The following is a 24,187-nucleotide window of genomic DNA, read 5'->3' on the forward strand; positions in this document are numbered from 1 at the left end:
GGGGCTATTAAGCGTTGGTTTTTACATTTAAGTCCAGTGAAGCGGGCGGGTATCACGCTAGTAATGTAATAAATGAAAGCATACATTTAGAGTTTATTTAATACACATGCAAATGTTTAGCATAAAGGCTAATAAAGGCGAAAAATTGGAGCTCTACAGAATATTCTCAAATACTGTTTAAGAGTAAAGATAAAATTTTTTTTAAACTGAAAATTTAAATAATTTAGACTAATAATTTAAATAATTTATTATATATAAAAGTTGAAGCATTTTAGTGATTTTTTGTATTTTTTTTTTCAAATATTAATTAATTACATCAGTTATTCGCATTGTATGTGTGGAATAGGTTATTTGACTAGCTTTTGTAAATCATCTCAGATTAGCGATGGATTTTAAGAGCCCGCAAAAAGTGTAAACTTTCAATTTAATATAATTCAATTTTTCATTTTTTTTTTTCTAAACAATACACATACACTGTAAAGAACATGTCACGAAATGGCCTAGGGAAAATGAGAAAAAAGAGGAGGTATGCAGTTATGACTGTCTTTGTTAAGAAAATTTGCCTTTGTACAAACCAAATGGAAAACCAAAGTTATAATGGCCGGCACCTAATATAAATGTTCAAACGTCTTCCAACTATCACTCGCTTATGGATGTGGAATACATATACCTATAGTTAGATGGAGTACATAATTTTTTAATTGTAAACTATAATTTCCATAACGCTTTACCATTTCAAGTGCATGGACACTACAACTATTCGTATTTTTTAGATCAAATACAGTTCTTATAACTTTTTTTTTACAGAAACAATGTTTTACGTAGATATTAGAACCACATACAATTATTTCAAACGACATGATCGAATACAAGTTTAAAAAACAAACAAGCCAAATAGATATGCTTTATTTGATTTGTCTCTTTGGACTTTATCACAATTTACATTTTTCATACATTCTATTTTCATTGTGAACGATACTAAAGTTAAAATTAAAAATAAAATTATAATATATTCCATTCAAAAGAAAAAACAAAACAAAACAAAAGATTAATTTTTTTAAACTGTATACATCCATTATTATTATTGACTATAAATTTTTGGATTTGAGATTTCTTCAAAATTAAAGATAAAGCATTAGAATGACACCAATCATTTACCGAATTAATTGCTCTCTCGATTATGTGACCATACAAATATGATCATGTTACATGAATAAAGTTAAATGATGTATGTAAAAGTTTATCTAATTCTGCAATCAGAACAGAGCGAAAAATAAACATAAACAACCCAAATGAAACGAATAAATAACATCGAACTTTGAATGGATTGTATTCTTTTTGCGATTTTATAGATCGATTGTAAACTATCTCGTTAGCTATATAAAATATATGAAGAAAGAATACCTTTTATAGACGTTCTTATACATATAAAACAAAGAGGGAATGTGTACTGTGTGTATGGTGTTTTATGGTTATGTGTTACTGTGTGTGATTGGTATGGTATGTGTTCAAATTCATGTGATGGGTCTGCTCAGCTGCGTTCATTTATACACATATACAATCCCTCTTTGTTTTATACATAAAAACGTCCGTAAGAACTCTTCCTACTTCATATAATATTAACGGCGATATGGTTTACAAAACAGTATACTGTTGATATTGGCCTCTTTTTGTGTTGTTTGGTGTTCGGCTTCGTGCCTGGTTGCAGCATTATTTTTTCAACAATCAGTACATCATTTCAATATACATTATCGTTTTAAACTAAATATTAATCGAAGGCTCCAACATCAAAAGTGCCTGAATCAGTCGAATGACTGATTAAAGCATTTTTTGTTATTTTATTTTTTTGACTCTTAAAATTTAATAGATGTCGGCCTTAAGGTTGTTGTCTCGCTATGAGCATAGTATGGGAAATCAAAAAAATACGATCGTGCTCTGACATCAGATTGGATCTAGTTGTTTCACGGGTTATTTCAATAGTTAATTTAGATTCAGAAAGGTAAGAGATTGGATAACACTTTAAATTAGAAAGTTGATCCTCATAAGCAAACATTTTTTTTGAAAATCGTTAGCTTTCGGAGGAAATAAGACTTAAAAATATGTCACTATTACAAAACTTAACTACAAAACGAGCTAGTAGCCATAATAGATTAAAATGGTCCACTCTGTATACACAAATTTCAAACTTTTTACTTATGGAATATGTAAAGTATAATATAATTTTTCGAAATTATGAATAGAATCATATATCTACAGTTCAATCAATATACCTGAATTAGTTAATGAGAAGAGCATACACATGCATTTCAGTAGAAACAAACGCTCTGTTAATAACTGTTACACAATTCAACAAATATCGACAATTTTTCTAGCAATATTAATTTTTGAAAAAATGAGGGACATATTTCTCATTGAGAAAATTTTCACAGTGTCTTATTTTTATAGACGTATGTTTTTAGCATATTTTTAGCAAGAAAAATTTCTTGGCATTCGAAATTATTTCTTGACTTGAAACCAAAATTTTCTTGGTTTTTCTTTTAAATTAAAATTTCTTCAGCCAATTAAATGATTTGTGAATGAGTATACTTAAATGTACAAGGTGTTCTATAATTGACTGCAGAACTTCTGGCTTAAAGACCTAAAGAAGCTCATAAAGACGAACGAAAAAAATGTTTACCAAATTTCGATCTGAAGGCTAATTTCTGAGATAATTAATCAATTAATATATTTAGCCAATGACAGAGCGCTTAAAAATATATAGATGTTTTTATCGTTGCGTTTAAATTATGATAAATTTTTATAACTTTTGAGTAATGTGTATATACATCTAATCAGTGAAGCTCTTTAGTGTAAATGTATTATTATTAAAAAAATTATGTAAAAAAATACCTTAAATGCACTTCGAAATTTGTTCGACATTAAATGATACAGCATTGGATTAATTGTCGTTGATAAATAATATAAAACTCCAGAAACATAAGTCACTACTTCATATAACCGTAGCATAGGTGATTTTGATTGTGAATTATGTGGTGATGGTAATGTTCCATAAATGGCAACTAAACGTTGAGCATGAAATGGTGCCCAACATAAAAAAAATGCAACAACCACAGCAACTGAAACAAAAAACAAAAATTGTTATTAACTTTTAGAAATTGAAAATAGGAAACTTGGGTCAAGAGCACGTATGGCCAAATGGGCAAGGTGCTTGGCATGAATCCAAGAGGTCCGGATTCAAGTCCTAGTGAGAGTGAATTCTAGTCTATATATGTTTACGCCATTATATCATATATAAACATCCATGATAATCGAAATGATTTGGTGTTTAAAAAAAAATTGTATACAAAATTTAGTAAACAAAACATAAAATAATAAATAAATAAATAAATAAATGTTGACAGACAAATAAAAAAATTCGATTAGTCGAAAAAAATTACACTCTGTGTCTAAGGCTCGTATGGCCGAATTGTTTTCAATCCTCTTCTATTAAGATTTCTTGACAAAATATTTGTTTAAATATGTTTACGCCATTGTATCATAAATAAACATCAATTATAACCGAAAGTCTTTGATGTTTTGATACAAGAAAAATTGTATACAAGGTCTAGTAAACAAAACATAAAATAATAACCTTGGGTAACTTTCCAGGTTGTTTATGAAAGTCTTTCGTTTAGACTTGTTTTCTTAAGTTTTCCATTATTTGTGTCAAATCTTTTTTTTTTTTTTAATTCAAAGATACCCGGAGGTTTTGTTTTTGATCTGAAGATTGGAGGGAACCAGTTTTCTGGAATCTACAGCCTTAAGCTACAGTAAGTTACAGCTACAGTTAAGTGATAAAAATATTATGTAATAATTACGGTAAAAGAATCTTTTCTGTTCTGAATACGGTAAGGAATCTTTTTTTGTGTCAATTGAATTTACACTTGACCACAGTTTTTGAAAACAATAGCTATTTTCATTTGTCAAGGTTTTGATGTTTGTAAATAAATAATGACTATACTTAAAATCGGGACTGAAACACAAAGACAATAGCTTGGCTTTACCACACGAAAATAATAATAGTCGTCGACTTATTTTTTCTTTTTTTTATTATTATTTTATTTAAACGAAATTGACGACATGAACTTGACCCGATTGACCTAAAATTGTTTTATATCAAAGACTTGTTATTTTTATGCAATTGTTTTTGATGATTGATTTTAATGCTTCTTTATATTCTAGGTACAACATAGATACGGCAAAGAAGTTAGTTTATTTATATAAAAAGGTTGAAAGAAAATTGAACATTTTTTGAAAAATCATTATTTTGTAACTAAAATTGACGGCTTAGGATGGGTAATTATACGGTCGGACGATTTTGGCTACAATCATACTTTGGAAGTTTAGGTTTTTATTACGTGTAAAAAGTGTCCAGTTTATTTATAACCGATAATAATGTCATCCTTTCAATGTTTTTTTTTTAATCTTTTTATTTTTATAAAAACAATTACAAAACACAAATCATTAGTTCGAATCACGTGACTAATTAAATATGATCACGTTGTTTTAGATAATTTTTCTGGAAATCAATACATTTCTTTTATTGGATAAATTGTACATTAATAATAATGAATAGAAAGAATAATAAATTGATATATTAGTAGTCAGCCATAGTTCAAATTCTATTTAGTTGTTTGTAGATAATTATGTGGGTACAGATTTAACTAAATTAATTTAAGGTTAAATTATTTCCAACATCGTGTACAATGGATATTTTACTGAATTTGATATTTCATTGAACATTATTACATTGTATAGAATTTCATATTTAGTACAAAGTTTTAATAAAAACAACAGTGTAACAACACACTGTATGGATGGACATTATAATAAACATATGTTTTTATAGGTGTCTCTCTTTCGATGATAATCCATTCGCGACAATTCACACGCCGCCAATGCACCCGATGATAATAAACTCGCAAACCAAATTACAAGACCACGATTTATTGGCTATAAAATAGTCAAAAATTAACCTATTTAAATGTTCGAACGATATAAGAGAGAACATGACATTTTAGAATGGACGTATTAATGCAGGAGCTGCGTTAGTTAAGTGAATTCCCTCAGAGAAATTTTCAATAATTTTTATTTCGAAAACTAAGCGCCAAGAGAAAAAACTTTTGCACTTTGCGCGAGTCTTTTGCTACGGTAGAAACTTTATATTCTCTGAATAAAAGTTGCTTAAGTTCTAAGAAATTAAAATTCAATTTTATATTCATATTTTTTAATCAGATAAAATTATTTTGAAACATTGAAAAAAATTTAAAAAAGACAATAATAATTGATATATCGATATTAGGTAATAAGTTCTTCACAAGTAAACCAGATTTTGTTATGTTTGAGTTAATTAAGGTGCCAACACGCATTTTCACATTTTACGACCTACTCATTAAACGTCAAAAGCCAAATTAATCAATAGGTAAGTAATTCGAAGGATCTTGAATCGAAAAATAGATATCATGATAACCTTCGAATTTATGTACATATGTAGAAACACATACGATAAATTCAAATTAATAAATCGTTAATTGAGCTCATCTAACGGCTTGAAAGGTGGATTTTTAGAGACATTATCAAAAATCGAATAAGAAAGATAGGAATATTAATACTTAAGTTTATTAACCTATTTCCCAAATAAAGTGATTTTTTTTCGGACTACCATTAAAAAAATCTTCAACAAAGCCCTACAACCAGCTTCCAAAAACGCTTTACCTTAAACTATCGTCCTTTGGGATTACTGTCTGTGGTATACGCATATTTTTCATCACTGCTATATTTTGACCTGAAAAGAAATAAGAAGACCTCTTTTTTTCGGAATTTATCTTAATTCATTTGCAAAATTTATACTTGACAAGAATTCTGTAGAACAAAAATATTTCGTTACATGTAAATAACGTATTCCTACAAGCTATAATGGAAAGTTAAGACTATCATGGCGGACGGATAAAACTGCACTACGGAAATAAAAACCATGTTGAACGATCTAAATAAAAAAAATAAAGAAAATCGGCCTTCTCTTAAGTATGAAATAATGCAAAACAATTGTTATCATTATGAAGGATAACCTGGTGCTCTGTCTGGTGCAGACAAGGATATCCAACAGGCCAATCATTCCATATAGTAGGGATGACCAGGAGAAATAAATAAGCCCAGATATCAACAACGGCTTGCAAGCAAGGAGAAATTATGAAATCCGAAAGCTTTTCCAGATTCTCTGTGAGCATTCCAATGACCTTCTTCCCAAGACACGGTGTGTACATAAAACACACATGTTTGGGTACATCAAAATAATGTTGAATTGCTTATTTTTAATAATATGCTGTAAATATTATGCCCATAATGTTTTACAACTTATAACCAAATGATTAATGAAAACATAATTATTCAGCAATAATAATTATACTAGATAGTAGTAAAAAAACAAAACAAATGTAAATAGTTTGCTGCTAATCAAAAGTTAATTAATATAATATTGCCAATAACTAACTATATTATTCATATCTAATATATTTTATATTGAAGGCTAATTTATACATAAACACTAAGTGATTTATTATGTTCTAAAATTGAATTTCTTATATTATTGAAATAAAATTTTTATCAATATTATTATTTTTATTGAAATGTATCTATAAAATAACAAGATGTTCACGTTTTGAACTCAACGATAGGAAGTAAACTGGACTGCCACTTACTTCTTGTTTACTAACATCCTTTATTTTTAAGTTTAATCGGTTCATATCTGCATATAAGGTGAGAATGAGAATCTTTAAAAAAATTACCAACATATAATTTTAAACAATCAACAGAAAAATTATTATTAAAGTGATTTTAGAAAAATTGATCCAAATAAAAGTTGTTTTGCTCGGAGAACAATATTTAATCCCAAAACTAACTCAAGCTCATAAGTGAAAAGAGATAATAATACAAGAGACGATATAAAGTCGACGATCTTCACCCATCTGATAACCAAGAAATTTTATTGACTTTTAAACACTCCTATCATAGTTTGTCTATCGAAAAGTGTTCATGGCTACTTTTAATTAAATTAATTTTAATCCTATGAACGGTTTCTTTTCAGGAAAACCTGTACCATTATTTTCGTAATTAAAGTATCTTTCTTCTGATACTAATTCGTAATTAAAGTAACTTTCTTCGATTTAATAACTGATCGGTGTAGATCTGTTCATACCATATGAACAGGTAGGTCGATATAACTCAGGTAGGTAATTACATCGATCTGTTAACCAATCGAAATTGGTGCCAGAAAAAAGATAATTTATTTACGAAAATAATGGTATAGGCTTGCCTAAAAAAAACCGTTCCGGGGAAAAATTGATAAAAATTAATTTAGTTAAAAATAGCCATGAACACTTTTCGATAGAAAGACTATGATAGTAGTGTTTAAAAATTAATAAAATTTCATAAAACATATGTCTCATCTGGTTACCAGATGGGTGAAGATCGACCTTACACCGTTTCTTAGACCAAAACGAAAACGTTTAAATTAGAAAATTAGGGAGAGGTTTAGATTAGATTAGTTATTCTTTATAAGATAACAAATATTTCTTGTTTGAAACTTTTTGAAATCTGTTTGAAATACAAAAATTTATCGATACTTTTTCTCATTCGATTTCTATAAAATTAAAAATATATCTACTATTATTATTATTAACTTTCAAAAAAAAAAAATTTCCTACAAAAGTTGATGAGTTTTTATAAAGATTTGTTTGAAGTTTTTCTCTTCTATTTACTATTTCTAATTTTATATAAAGTATAGACAAATTTTTGCTTTCGTTGTCTATTATAGATATTAGGATTATTAAATAATTTTTCCAATAAAAGTTATGTTATTTTATAACAAACAACATAGGATCCAAAAAACCATTTAGCTTAATAGTTTAAATTCGGACACCTGTATTTTAATGTTAAATTGTTTGAATAATCGATTTCTGATAACAGTCGAATGAAGTCAAATATCTGGGTATACACCTTGATAGAAGACTAACTTAGCGTTAACACATCTGGTTGAAAAGAAAACAGCTAAACTTGTAATTTTCTACTTTATACTGGCTTTTGGGTCCAAATTCTAAGCTATCATTGAACAAGAAAGTGTTAGTATATAAAACAATACTTAAACCTATGTGGACCTGTGGCTCATAATCTCCGTGGTATGTGCGCAATGACGATATTCACCGAAGTCTCGAAGTGTGTAAAAAAATTGCGCGATTCAGTTACAGATAGCCGCCACGCATTGAGCAGCATCCAAACTCTGAAATGATAACTCTTGGACAATTGTGACAGTGTGAACAGACTAAACAGACAAAACGTGCTAGATTTAAGATTTAAATTTATTTAACGGTCATTGTGAACTTACTAAAAAGACAAAACGTGCTAGATTTAAGATTTAGGTTTATTTAACAGTCATTGTGAACAGACTCACAGACAAAATGTGCTAGATTTAAAATTTTGATTTATTTTACATAATCATTAGATTAAGGCAATTCAAATACTTAGTTTAAGCAAATTCAGGTGATTACCGTTCAAGTCAACCTTTTAGTCACTAGATCTATTTATAGTTCTTTTAAGAACTGATAATAGAAAATAGGAATAAAAAAAAAAAAAAAAAAAATTCCCAATAATTAAAAAAAATTGATTAAAGTTAACTGTAATTTGAAAAGGATCTTAATGAATCCTTATGGGAAATGTATATCTCTATTTTATAGATGATTGATTCTGAGAAGTTTGAAACCACACAATGAATGAATGATAGATAATTGGAATACAACATCTACAATCTATATGTTACCTAAAACCTTCTGCATGATTATAGAATAGTGCTAATTTGACGTGAATAGTTTTGGTGTAATTGTTTGTAGTAGATTATTGGCTAGAATGTTGTTAGGTCCCTAGTCAAGAACAAATACAACCTTAAGTTGTAGACAAATTAGTTTTATCCTCTCTGTATAGTCATGAAGATAATATAGCTGAAAAACATTTATTTTTAACTTCTTACTATAGGGAAGTTATTGCAATGGGTACGATTTTCGAATTTGAAATTTCCAACATATCTTTACGTTTCATCGTTAGGACAAGGCATTGGCACTAATTTGGAGAAGTGTGTGTGTGTGTGTGTGTGTTCGTACGTACGTACGTATATACGTACGTATGCATCTATGTACGCGCGTACGTCCGTAGACATTTTTTTCGTCGTCGATATCGCGCGAACAAAAAATGATATCGAATTCGTTGAGGTGCCGATCGAAAGGTATAAACGGCATTCATATTGATAATTTTCGGATGGATAAGCCTTAAAATTCTATCAATTGATTTGAACTATGACTAAAATGGCCTTCCGTATATTAGAGTTTAGGGCAGGGTGTCGTATCCAGAATACATTAATTCTTTTCTAGATTTTTTTATACCGGAAAAAAGTTTTCACTTTACTTGCGACCGGATTCAATCTATTACCAACAAAAACTTAAAAGAAAAATTGATATAAAAAATATATCCTTGAAATTTTTCTCTACAATAATTAATTTTAATTTTCCAATCATAACAAAATTGATTTATTGAAAAAATAATTTTAGTGTTGATGATTTCACAATCAGGATTGGAGTAAGAAATTGTCAACTGACGCAGTCAAGATCTATTTTATCCTGAGGGTTCATTATATAACACTTTCCACTATCAATTATTTAAGGTAAAGTCACGTAAAGTAAAAATTTTGAAAAAATTAAAAAAAAAAAGTTAAAAAAAATTAGAACAACATTTAATAAAGGTAACGCATAGTCCTCTAGGATGCGCTGTTTTCAGCCCCGTATAATGTCAAATATTTATAAAAGTCGGTGTACTTTTACTTAATTAAAACGGACTTTGCTTTACGGTGTAATTGCTTAAAAATTTTATTTAACCCCCGAACCAAAAACATCGGTGTTTTAAGTGAAATTTACACTCTCCATTAAATGACCTTTTCCCTTAAAGCATTTTGAAGATCGTCACCAATTCTTTAGTTTTTTCGGGTACGGAACCCTAAACTCGCACTTGAAACATAGCTTAAAACACTTTCCGTTAAATAATCTTTCAAACGAAACCAAAAAAAATTAAAATCGGTTAGGAGCTACGATGGTACAGATAGACACACATAGCTGTCAAACTTATAACACCCCTTTCTACAGTTCGTGGGTTAAAAATAGACTATAATTCTCAATCATATCAGTTCAGTTTGAAGAATGCTCTAAAAAAGGTAATTTACTGGAGAGTGTTCTTAGATATGTTTAAAGTGTGAGTATAGCGTTCCGTACCCTCTTTAAATTTTGTAAATTTCACTTATGAATTTAAATTATGAAACTTACATCTATAACATAATCAAAATCAATAAAATTAATAAAACAAGTTTAAGCTGATTGCTTTCACGTCATAATATTTATTACATATCAAGTTATTATTTAATTAATGTTCGTCATTACTGAAAGTATTGTAGTTATTTATAGTTGAATAGTTTGTGTATATTTTCACAGGTTCTTTAAATTTGAATAAATGAAACCAAATTCTTGAATAAATTGCATATTTAATTTTGAATATTAAAAAACACGTTCTATAAAAAATTGAATGATGTTTTTTTTTTTTTTTTGAAATATATATTTTGACATCTGAATAAATTTGGCTAGATATACTTTTATTCCCAAAAAACCGCATCTTTAAGACTGCTAACATAATATACCGTATGCCCAGAAGTCCTTATTCACTCTGTTATAAGATCTTTCGTATAGGGTCCGACAGATACAGAAAGTTTTTTTAGCGAATTGCCGAAAGAAATGAAGCTATGTCCGATTTGAATAAAATTTGTTATCAAAAAGGGATTTGGAATTTGAGAGGTCAAGTTCCTTAATGAAAAAATCGACCAATAAACAAAGGGTGGGGGGTCTAAACAGTACAAAGTTATGAATTTTTTCAAAATAAAATATATTTTTATATTTTTTGATCAGTTTTAAAAAAAAAAAACCTCTTGTGATTTTTTTTTCTAGACGCTTAGTTTTTGAAATGAAAATTCTTGAAAAATAAAAATTCCATTTTAGCAATATCAATATTCGATTTTTAGAAAAATGGTATTTTTTCAATCGCTTATCTAACGCAGCTTCTGTGCTACGAATAATTTTTTTAATGCCGATCTTCAAAGTCAGTTAAAAGTCAACTCGTTTCCGTTAGAAAGAAATTAGAAAGTTCTTCCTTTTAAAAATGACAGTTTTTGTTTTACACTTTCTTTCGAAACATGGATTCCTTTTGATAAAAATTAAATGTAAAAATTAACTAAAAATACTAAATTTTTGGATTTAGGGAAGTTTAATAAACTTCATGACCCATCAGAGTTTCAAAATTCCAAAACATTTTTTTATACGTATACTGTAAAAAATGGGAATCTGCAGTCAAACGTCAATAAACCTAAACTAAACAAGGTTCCTGTGAGATAATCTTCTTTGATATCAACAATTTATTGTTAATAAATTTTTTTTTGTATCTGCCTCATCTTTAAAGATAGATTCCATTAAAACGTGGCTTTAAACTCAAATGAAACTAGTTTTGTTTTAGGTATCAAACAAAATTTGTTTGAATTAAATGTGTATTTTAAGTTTTTAATTTATGAAAAATAAATCGAGGAAAATTTACTTTTATTCATTAATTGTTGTAATTGATTATTATTATTACAGGTGGATTACTCTCGTAATACCAACATTCGAAACTGATTTAAGAATAAGTTTGTATGAATTTTAATAAAATGATGAATGATCCATACATTTTTATTATATTAGTTAGGAACTGAAAGTAAATGGATTTCTAGGTATACTTAAACTTGAATATTTTACTGTACTTTAGTGTAGTACTTTAGTTATAAAGAGAAAAGAGAAAAGAGTATATCTTATATAACTTTCTTATATTTTGTATCAGGTGTTGTTATGTTTCATGATAAACCTAAAAGAAATAAAAACAAGATTAAAGTACTATAAATGGGTTGGGGATTTCTTCCAATATACAATAAAAAATATTTCATATATTGCCAAAGAAAATGTAATGTATTTTGTGAAAAATTATTTTTTAAGCATACAATTTTGCTATTGTTTTCATGTTACAATAATAGAGCCTATGTATATATTAAATTTAGAAAATTTCAATGTCAGTAATAATTTCGTCTTTAAGAAGAAATTCTTTAAGACTTAAGCAGAATATCAAAAGAGTCAAAAATTCTTATTTTGTAAAAGAAAATTAAAAACCTATACGCCTATCCCATTTTATCTATGAGCTTTGGTATTAGAAAGGCAAAGTAAGTGCAAAATCGGAGTGTAAGGGAGTTGAGAGGGTAGCTGAAACACAATAACTATAATTGTTCGATTTACATTCGAAAACGTGGCAAGTAATAAGGAACGTGATAAGCATACTCATATCTTTAACAGGTTGGCTGATAAGTCCCCGGTCTGACACATAGATGGCGTCGCTAGTATTAAATGCATATTATTTTTATATAGTACCAACCTTCAAATGATTCGTGTCAAAATTTGACGTCTGTAAGTCAATTAGTTTGTGAGATAGAGCGTGAAGCAACTTTTGTTATTGTGAAAAAAATGGAAAAAATGGAATTTCGTGTTTTGATAAAATACTGTTTTCTGAAGGGAAAAAATACAGAGTCCGGAAACTCATTATCAAGCCAAGTTTTTGCTTCCACTGTATTTTTTCCCTTCAGAAAACAGTATTTTATCAAAACACGAAATTCCTTTTTTTCCATTTTTTTCACAATAACAAAAGTTGCTTCACAAAAGACGCTCTATCTCACAAACTAATTGACTTACAGACGTCAAATTTTGACACGAATCATTTGAAGGTTGGTACTATATAAAAATAATATGCATTTAATACTAGCGACGCCATCTATGTGTCAGACCGAGGACTTATCAGCCAACCTATTACTGTAATTTACCAATTGCTATTAATTATCATTTTTTTGAAGGGTATCTTTAACTAGACCCTTAATTAGATAAGCCATCGTAAATTATAATGTTTCAATTTGAAAATTCCTCAACAATGACAATGTTAGTGATAGTTATGCTTAAGAGGAGATTCGCTTCAAAAAATTAATTTCATCAGATTTCGAATGAGTATCTTGTGCAATTAAATAACAAATTTCTGAATAACACTCCCGAGTTGATAAAGTAAGAAATATTTTGATATAAACTATATTACTATAGCTTTTTAGGAATTGCGATAGCTACGATTGAATGCAAATAGCACACCTTGTATTTAAACCTTTACATTTACATTTACATTTTCAATATAATCCGCTTATTTAATATTTACCATGCACTGTAGTATAAACAAACCATAATGGATCTGCCCTTAAGCGGATTGATCAATAACTTCCTGGTGAATCTTATTACTGTATTCAATTCGAAAAGATTGTAAGATACAGTTTGAAACTTTTAATTAATTCTTGCATCAATATATAAGTGATTAAGAGACAGGCCAAAAAAATTAGTTGAATTTACTAAAGCTCATTATTTGAGGATTGGTTATGGTAGCTGTTACACACACATACTGTGGTCATTCAAGCGAACGATAGAAGAAGGGTCAGATATATGCTATCGAAACGGTTATGATTTCCGTGTTATTCCATAACCGTTTCGATATCATATTTCTAATCTTTGTTCTATCTTTTGCCTGACTGACCGCAGTGTACACAACTACTATAAATAACCCTCAAATAATAAGATTTAGTAAATTCAACGAATTTATTTTTCACCTGGCTCTCCCATTATAAGTAAAACAAGGAAGCATATTGTATTAGACTAAAAACTGATAAATAGTTGTTTTTTTTGCTTCTTTGCGTAATCCTTTGTAACAAGGTCTTATTCCTGATAAACTGATCAATGTGGACGATATAGCGGGTGATATTTTAACCAGTTTCTACCCTTGTATTTCAAAAACACGTTGAAAAATCAAAGTTTGAAAACACGAATTGGTTCATTTTTAGGGTGAACGAAAATACAGTATTAAGTTTTTTTATAAGTCATCGTCTTCATGGTCAAACAGGGGTTAACATTGTTTTATTTAAACTACATATTTTTGGTATCAAGTCCTTGTTCTATACCGCAACAACTGCAACTTTAGCTTGAAATATCTTGCAAGGTATTAGACTTGTAAATGCTCTGAAAAATTGGTAAAATTAATTTTCAACAATTTTGCTTTTTATTAAAATATCCACAAAACTGTCCTTTCGTTCAATTCGTTTTCAGCCCAGCACGCTTTCAATCAAATAGAATCGACGTAGAAATCCTACCATGAATGAATATTTTCAAATTCATTGGAAAAAGTTATCATGCGGAAGTTATCATGCGACAAAAATTTGCCAACAGCGACATGAATCTAAATACATTTTTAAAATGTGATTTCATTATGTACATATGCAAAACCAAAAGATAACATACAATTTTCCATATCATTTTGAAAAATGAAAATAACAGCTTCCTAGCGGAAAGAACATAGTTTTTATACTTATGGCTTGTTCATAATCAGACAATTTTATTGTCATATATATAACAATTTTTTATGATACTCTTGTAAAGATAATGATAAAAATTGTTGTTTTGTATGATAGATTGTATAGTTGTATATAGGGAGCTGGTGAAAGTTTACGTAAACTATTCCCTTAACGTCGGTTTTTTCAAGTTTTCGGTTTCTCATTGATCTCAATGAATAAATTACAAAACTCTCAAGGCACCGGTGAGAAATGAGCCCAAATATTTCAATCGATACAATTTTAAATAAATCTTTAGTCGTAAAATAGGTACATTTCGTAAAAATAAAAATGCGACATTTTTGTTTCGTTAAAAATACACATTAGTTACAGATTTTATACTATTTTTTAATACTATGTAGGGTTCATTTTAAAAACTAAGATTGACGATGCGCCACAGATCAGCGACCCTAAAAACCCCTATATATGTCATAAAAATTTTGAATTTGCAAAAAATATGAAAGCGGGAGGGAGAAGGGTGGATGTTGTAAAAAGGGCTATATTAATAAAAACATCTAAAGTTTTGGATTGATTACTTTAGCATTTTAAACTATTTTGACCTCTTTTTAAAATCTTTTAAGAGACATTTATTCCATACACCCCTTCCCCCTAACAGCGCGGGGGTTAAAACTTAAAAATTTTGCTTTAAACCATATAGACCTCTTTTAAAAATAGTTTTCTGAAGCCAAAGCAAAAAACATCCCCCAAAGCCAGTCCATACACCCCCAAACAATTATTTCCAGAAAGTGTTAAATTTTCCGTTTTTCGCAAAAATATGGATCAAGGAGTCATTTTACGGGTAAGCCACTTATTATAAAATCGAACGATAATAAAAAATGCTACAATTTAAAAAAATTTAACCTCGTAGGACAAAATGGCAGCCATTTTAAACAATTCACTAAATTGGAAATTTTGGCCGAACTATTTAACGGATTTCGCTAAAATTTTAACCGAAAGTTGTAAGTAATAAAACCTACTATTGAGAATAGTTTCATTAAAATCAATCCAATATTTTTCAAGTTATAGTCAAATGAACTGTTTTACCATATGTATATATATAACTGGGAGGGGAAGGGACGAAATCACCCAAAAAAATATGAGAAGTAGTTCTTAACATTGACTACAAACCTACAAAATTTGGATATGCACCGGTCTCCTCTTGCGAATATAAAATAAAAATGATAAAATTTCTGTAAAAAATTCCATTTTTGACGCCATTTTGTTGGTTAGACATGTTGCACCACTCAGGGAAAGTAAAAAATTTCAAAAAATACTTATTTTGATATGAAAAGAAAAACCCCAAAGTTTCGCTGCCCGAACTTGTAATCCATATAACAGCCATTTTTTGCTTAGTTTTACTCCAGTAATTTTAAGCAAAAGAGATTTTAGGCTCTGGGGCGAAGGGAACAAAAAAGTTTATTAATTTATAAAGGTTTTTACGTTGTCGGGGTTTAAGTTATCGAGATTCTAGACAGTATAGGGTATACAAGTGAAATATACAAAAATTAAAAAAACCTCGACAAATTTTTCAGTTACAGAATCCTAAACTTGCAATTGAAACATATCTAAGAATACTCTCCATTAATTTATCTTTTTCCTTAAAGCTTTTTCCAAGCTGAGACGATTTTGAAGATCATCGCCAATTTTTTAGTTTTTTCGGATACAAAACCCTAAACTCGCACTTGAAACATAGCCATTAAATTACCTTTCAAACGAAATCAAAAATCGGCTCATCTGTTTAGGCGTTACGATGCCACAGACAGTCAAACACACACGCATAGCAGTCAAACTTATAACATCCTTTTTTATTAGGCTAGGGGTTAAAAAACAGATGGATCCAACAGCTACGCAGTTGTATCTTATACTAGAATGGGTTGGTTGCCAATTAGATTATATTGTTTTAAGTTAAATTCTACTCGATTCTATTCTAAACTAAACTATTAATAATAAATGTTCGCAATATTGTAATAATATTAATAAACTATCAAATGATTATAAATACAAAACAAATGTGATTTATTTAATAAAATAGTTAAATGCATCCCGTTGGAAAACCAACAACATATCCACTTACAGGCTGTGTGCCAACTGTATTTAAATTTTTTTAAATATATATATACAAAGTAATTTTTGAATAGTAAATATTTTTTTATTATTTACTGTTTTAATATGTTTATATAAACGGGTTTTTGCCTGAGAAAAAGATAATCTTAACGAAATCAGATTTGACTATTTAAATTAAAATATAAACAGGATTCGAGATTTTGTATATATATGTATACACATCGAAAATGATAAGGTTTCGCCAATTACGAGTTTTCCGTATTTTTTTTATCAAATGCTTATATTTCGATAACAGTGAGATAAGGTAAAAATGTCAAGGATAAAAAAATACTAAAAAATGGTCCATAATATAAAATCCAATCGTTTTTTTCAATGTTAAATAAAGAGAATACTTCTGTTCAAGCGTACGGGCGTAAATCGAAAAAGTATAGGTTCGCATGGATATGACTTTGTTGAGTAGGCTCTGGGCAATCGGAAATGGACTAATTAGTTGATATTATGAACACCTATATCAAAATTTTGTTCGTAGCATCATTATTTTTAAGCGTTACAAACTTGGGACTGAACTTATATACCTTGATATATATCTATATATATAGCCAAATTGTCTTGTTTTAAATGCATAAAACAGAACACCCATACATGTGAGAAGTTTGTAAATATTCATTTTTTTTAATTTTTCATATAAAGAAATATGAGGCAACTAAAACATGAACTGGAAACAATTCAAAATCTATTCATTTCGTTATATGATTTATTTTTCCTTCCATAAAACCGGACATATCTTCCTTCTTACAAGATATTTTGTGCTGAAAAATAACCGGTGCACTCTGTTAAGGTTAAATCTACCTACGAAATTTTTTTAAACTCTCCACCTCTAATAGGTTTTGAGATATTTTGGGATAGAGAACATCGGATAGTGCCGTTTACATTTATGAATAGTGATGTGTTTATTCAATAGGTATGTAGGATGCTTCAATGTAATTTATATAAGCTTATTATGAAATTGTAGATTGAAATAATAATTCCCACAATAATAACTTTGAATGATTTCGTCAAAATATAAATATCTTTTTTTTTTATAACAATAACTTTGTGTTTTTTAAAATGAAATAAATCAGTTTAAAATGAAATAAAAAAAGTTATTCTTTATAAAAACATAAACCACTTGTGTTTAAAACATTTTTCGTAAATATCAGTTTAAAAAATTTCTCCTCTAACTCCCTATCTTTTATAGTTTTGTAGAAAATGGGCACCAAAGTTTTGTCCTAATTTTCGATCTCATTGGTAAACAGTGATGTATATGAAAAAATGTTTCAAACAATAGTTGTTAAATGGATTTTTTTTTCATTTGATTGAATGAGCAAAAAATGCAACATTTAAAAATTGGTATATCTTGGTCAATTTTGAAAATGTGCACAATTACTTTTGCTAGACACAATTACTCTGTTATTTAAATTTTTTTTATTTGCTACATAGTCTTTTTACACTTCCTTCAAATTTCGCATTTATTTGGCTCCCAAAAGTTATGCACACCTCTTGAAACTGCGCAAACCCGGATTACACGTATTTAGGGCCAAATGAAGGTATTAAAATGTTTTCAAGTTTGCTGAGAATTAATTCTTTGATAAATTTAAATTTGGTTAGCCTAATGAAAAAAATTAATTTCATCATGTCAATTTTACAAAAAATTTTGTTTACTAATAGCTAAAACACTGATTATCTATATTAGGTGTGATAATAAATTAATTAATCAATGATTGTTATTTAATAACATACATTTAAATTAATTTACGTCAGAATAAGAATGATTTTATAAAAATAAATGATAAATATTGCTATTTAAAAAAATCGATTTTTTACATTAAAAAAATCTTTTTTTTTTCAAAAGAAAAATATTGTTGTTTTGGTTGAAAGTCACATAAATACATCCCTAATTTAAAATAGCATGGCTACTAGTAAGAATAAATAAATTTGCAAGTATAGGGGTTTATATTTTGCATAGATTATTTTTCTTCCTATAGACACTCTCTAAGTAACGAGAACTATTTTATGATATTATAATCACATAATTAACACTATAAAGTAAACATGAGCAGATTATTAAAATGCAGCTTCAGTGGTTCATGCTATAAAAAAACAACTTTGATTGTAAATAAATTATTTTAATTGAAATAAATACTAAGAAACAATATTTATTGTGTTTACATACAATTTTAATGATCTTCAATTAAAAAACATTGCAAATGATGGCACAAAGGTTTAATTACATAATTATGCCTAGTTTATACGAGATTAGTAACTAACTTAGTACATGTCAATTACACTAACACCTTATGCTTAAACAGACTTAACGAGTGGTTTCTATTAGTGTAAGTGAACAGAAGGCGATTCTTCCTTTGCAATTTCTTAGCCAATTGTCGCTTACTGACTATGTAAACGGCTACTGAAAGTGTTTAATGACAAGTGAAAATAATTAGTGAATACAGCGGAACTTGGTTAAGTTAGACCTGGATAAGAGAGAAACTTCCATAATTGGAACTCATGCTCAGGTTCCAACACTTTGGCACTGAATTACCTCTGTTAGTGGGACGAAGCTATCCTCTAATCTGGGATTCGTTTTTTTGATTTTATCGTCACAGCTACCTCTATAAGTGAGATAGTGAGATAATTTTTTAGGGTTCTGTAACTGAGAACTGGCGTAACATCGTGAAAGTTTAGTATCTGAAGTAAGTATCCGTTTATGAGAGTGGGAAGACACGCGATGAAGTTTGTGTCGAATTGAATGTGCCAAAATTAACTCTTTGTAAAATAATTTAGAGTAAAGATAAAATTCAATCACAATGTTCTGGAGGACAAGGAAAACTAAAACGGATACATTTATCAGAATATTCTGAACAGCGTTTGGTAACATGGGTCAAGCAACTTCGTAAGAAAAAGGTTCAGTATTTATAATTTTCGTAGCTGCAATGATATTGATAATACGTTATTTTAATCAATAATTGCTCTTCTAGAGGAAAACTATGACTGAAATAACGAATATTCTGACCTCTATTAATGAAACCCTCTGTAAATGAGATAGATATTTATTTATACCTGGATATCTGAGACACTAAGGTAAATGGAATACCTCTATAAGTGAGACAAATTTGTAGGTCTACTGTATTTACATTACGTGTGACTTTGTTTATGTTTGCTAATATCAACTTTTCTGGTAATATAAACATGTAGTTTCTTCTTAACAGAAACATATTTTTGGCATAAGACCCGTACTAAATGAAACACCGAAACCAAACTTATAAGATAATTAAAAAAAAAAGCATAGTCAAAGACATACTAAGCGTTTTCACTCGTCATGTCATTATTTAACACCAAATTAAGTAAAGGAATTAAGTAGTGAATAGTCTCGCACGGAAAAAAAGTATATATTGTTGTTATTCATCGTTTAGATAACGTTTATTGTTTGAATAAAATATTGTTTGAAAATAAAGATATTATGAGTCAGGCATTACTTGTGAACTGAATTATTACTTACAAAACTAAACACGACATTGGCTAGCTACGCTATGGACATGTGTTTAGCATAAAATCATATAAAATTATAAATAATATAGGTCAATTATTTTTATTGATATTATTACAGAAATGTGTCCTACACAAATTGACTCTCTAATTTTGTATATATGTCAGCGTACTATTGTAAATTCCTTTAGATTGTAAAGTGATTATAGAAAACTACTTACTACAACTAGCGCTAACTCAACACCTTAAGTTATGTTAAATTGATCTGGGTCAAATTGGAATGATTTTTGGCTCTTTTTTGGCAATAAAATTTACAATTTTACTAGAATACGATGACATTTACATCAACACACACACACTCTTTTTAGTAGTATGCTGTTTTCATATAAAATTGCTTCGTAACATAATGCATTATAACGACAGTTACATTGATAAGGAAGTTTATTCAGTCGGGTTAGAACAGGCACAAGCTTTAATGTGAAAAATCTATGTAGGAATTTTTTTGTATGTGTTAAAGCACAATTATGCGGGCTACGTACAGCTCTTTAGATAGATATTCATGTAGTATTTTTTTTCATATTATTAATTAAGATATCAATGTCATAATGAAAATTACTTTGTTGTTTCAATAACATTTTTGATTATGAATGGTTAATGTATAGGGAAAAGGTTTTTAAAACCATATGTTAAAATATGTCAATGGAAATAGTCTCTGTTTATAACACTTCCATTCTTCAGTACTGTATATTTTTTGAGAATTTAATTATTCAAAACTATCTACAAAAAAAAGTGTGATCCATGGTAAAAGTTCAAAATTTATTATGGATTGCGTCGCAATGTACCTAGAATCAACCCCATCGATTGTACCTCTCATAAAAGTAAGCTACTCTCTTCAACAAGTACCTGTTATAAGTAAACAGTATTTGATTGAACACTGAAAACCTATATGATTTTTGTTACATGCACCATCTGTAAACGCCTAGTAACAACTTCAGCTAATATTTTTATTGATCCGGATAAAGTGAGGCTTCTATGTTTCCATTTTACTACGCTTCCTATTTATGACAATCTATAACAAAGGCGAAAATAAATTGTAAAATTTAGTATTAACCAACATCATGCATCCGTGGTATAGCACGTTTCTTTATCCCAGGTACATGATGGTGCGTCTTTTCAAAGATTTTAGCTATCTATAATTATCCATAATCAGAAATTTTTGCCATCAAATTTTCTTGCCTCACCTTGGTTAATTAGCTATTTGTGACACAATGCAGAACCAGAGTGAGTATATTTTCTGCAAAACAGTGCAGAAAGAGAGTACTTTCTTTGCATTAATGGAGAAACATAATAAGAGATTATTATATGTACACAACTTAATTTTCTAAAACGTTAGCAGATTTATTTATTATAAAATATTATTTTGAATATTTTAAATAAAAACATGGAAATGTGTATTAGACGGCCAGCATGCAAGCAATTTCAAAAATAGATCACTAGAAATATGAATCTTTATGATAATAATTTTCAAATAAACATATTGAACTGTATTTTTTTGTTAAATAAACAAACTCATTACTCAACTCGTGATAAAATTACACTGACTACTACATGATAAAGTAATCGAAAAATTATTTTTTTCACCTTGCAGTGAAGCTGCAGGTTACATATGGTATAAAATATTTTAAACAAAAATTTTAATAACAAATATTTTTATTATACTAAAAAGTAGAAAATAATTTTATCTAGGCGTCACTCATACCCGACTATTTGTAAAAGCTTGAGGCGCTCAATTTAAAATAACAAAAATGAATCGGAACGCCTCATCTACTCCACATGCCTAATTATTTTGCGATTCATTCTTGATATTAATCGCCTCAAGCTTTTACAAAGAGTCGGGTATGAGTCACTTATAGATAAAATTTCTTCTATTTTTTAGTACAATAAAAGCTATTCACTTAAGAAGTATTTCTTATTTAAAATTTTTAATTTAAGACTAAAAAAAATGTATTTATATCAAATATGGTAGAAGCAATGTGAAAAGCAGGACGTCACAACCTTACCATGGATCAAATTTGACGTGCAAGATTTGATTATAGACAAACAACGGGACAGGTGAAACTAAATAAAAGCTTGTAATAAAAAGGTTCATATAGCTCATACACAATGCACAAGGTTGAATGCTCATACACAATGCGTTTTTAGTTAAACCACATCAGCTTTTATCTATTTGATTTTAGGTACACTTTGGAGTTAAATAATAATTAAAGAGAATTGAAAAAAATACACTCGAACCAGGACTCGAACCCGGACTTCTTGAATGTAACATATTATATATCAAAATTAGTCGAAAGACCATGATGTAAATATTGTGTGCATAATTAAATGTGAACAACAATAATAAGTAGTTAAATAATAATCTCTATTTTTTTTTTTTTTAATTCACATTATAGGAACAATTTTTTAATACATGTTTGGGATGTAATCGTTTAAGTAATCGTTTAGATTTCACAGTACAATTAAAATAATTATATTTTCACTTTATACTTCCATGAGCCAAGTAAAACTTGTTTTTCATTTTGATATGCAGTTTTGGAGTGACATCTGTACGTAATAAGTGCAATCCTTTCGAAAATTTCCATTATTTCCTCATACAACGAAAATTTTGGATTCAGGACTATATTGTTACATCTAGTTGGTCATCGTCTTTCTAACTTTGTCTTTGTACATTGCGATATTGACAACTTTTGAATTTATATTTCAATAGAAATAAATATTTTTCCGAATCTATTTTGATGATATCTAAAAGGAAACACGGTGCAGTCGTTGATTGAACTGAAATTGTTAGTTTTTAGTTTCTGTATATAACGATACAAAAGGTATACCAAAACTATATATCTAAGCATTTCACCACGATAACCACTTAAATACTCATGTAAACTTAAATACCCAAATAAAACAAATGTGAAAATTTAACATAACTTTTGTTAATTAGAACATCGTCAAGAGATATTTATTTACTGGTTCTCAGCATTACCTGTTACTAATTTAACAAAACGATATACCGAGTGAACCATTTTAATCGATATTTGGAAAAATCTTGTAGACTTAATGTAGGTATAGGCTGTTTTTTTTAACTTGACATATATGTGAATCTCGAAAAATAAATTTAATGGAGGATAATGTTACAAACGGAAAATGTTAGTTTCAAAAGAACACATCTTACAATACAAGTACCTATTGAATAGTTAATATTCATGTATTTTTTTTTATATTTTAATTCATTGTTTACACCGTTACAACAAAGTAAAAAATATAGATACTGCTTAAAAATGCTGCATTTAAGTGAAAAAAAAAAAAATTTAAAATACATTATAATTTTGAGATATTTAAACGCTTTTTTTTGGCGCTTTCTGTTGGTGACGTATAAGTACGTGATCTGTCAATTGGTGACAGTTTAATGTATAATTTACACTTTAAAAAATGAATTTACAACACAGAATTTACACTCGTTTTTATTAATTTTTCTAATAAAAAGCCGTAGAATATTACAATTTAATGAAATACCATATAACATGTAAGTAATTAATATCATATAGTATATGTCAACAAATTTGACAAGCCCGTACTATGATGTCACGTATAAAAATTTGAATTTTCGTTTTAGAAATTTTTAAATGCCCTCACTGAATTTTTACTTTTATTAATTAATTTTAAGTTATTAAAAAAGATATTAATTACTAAAATAATTGTTTTGTTGAAATGTCCAGTCATTAAAGTTACGGAAGAAAAATATTTTAACCAAATTCAAATTTGAAGAATATTCCCTTTTCGATCTAAGTGTTCAGGTTCATTTAAAACCTCATTGTGATTCATAACTGGCAAACATTAGAGGAACATTACTTATTTATTTTTGTTTACTTTTAATCATGTATACGATATTTATTTACTATTTACTATTTAATTGATGACTTTTAATACGATACATACAGCGTAAAC

At 28.4% G+C, this 24,187-nt stretch overlaps 1 protein-coding gene across 1 annotated transcript in view; it reads right to left on the reverse strand.

Moving 5' to 3' along the window:
• LOC123305999 (pyrokinin-1 receptor-like) overlaps positions 1-24,187 on the reverse strand; it is a 125,953-nt gene that overhangs the window by 17,342 nt on the left and 84,424 nt on the right. Inside the window, exon 2 of the mRNA XM_044887863.1 lies at positions 2,890-3,116. Within this exon, the coding sequence (XP_044743798.1) occupies positions 2,890-3,116 (227 nt within the window). The remainder of the gene's footprint in view (positions 1-2,889; positions 3,117-24,187) is intronic.

Source organism: Chrysoperla carnea, chromosome 1 (assembly GCF_905475395.1).
Source record: "Chrysoperla carnea chromosome 1, inChrCarn1.1, whole genome shotgun sequence".
Taxonomy (NCBI): domain Eukaryota; kingdom Metazoa; phylum Arthropoda; class Insecta; order Neuroptera; family Chrysopidae; genus Chrysoperla; species Chrysoperla carnea.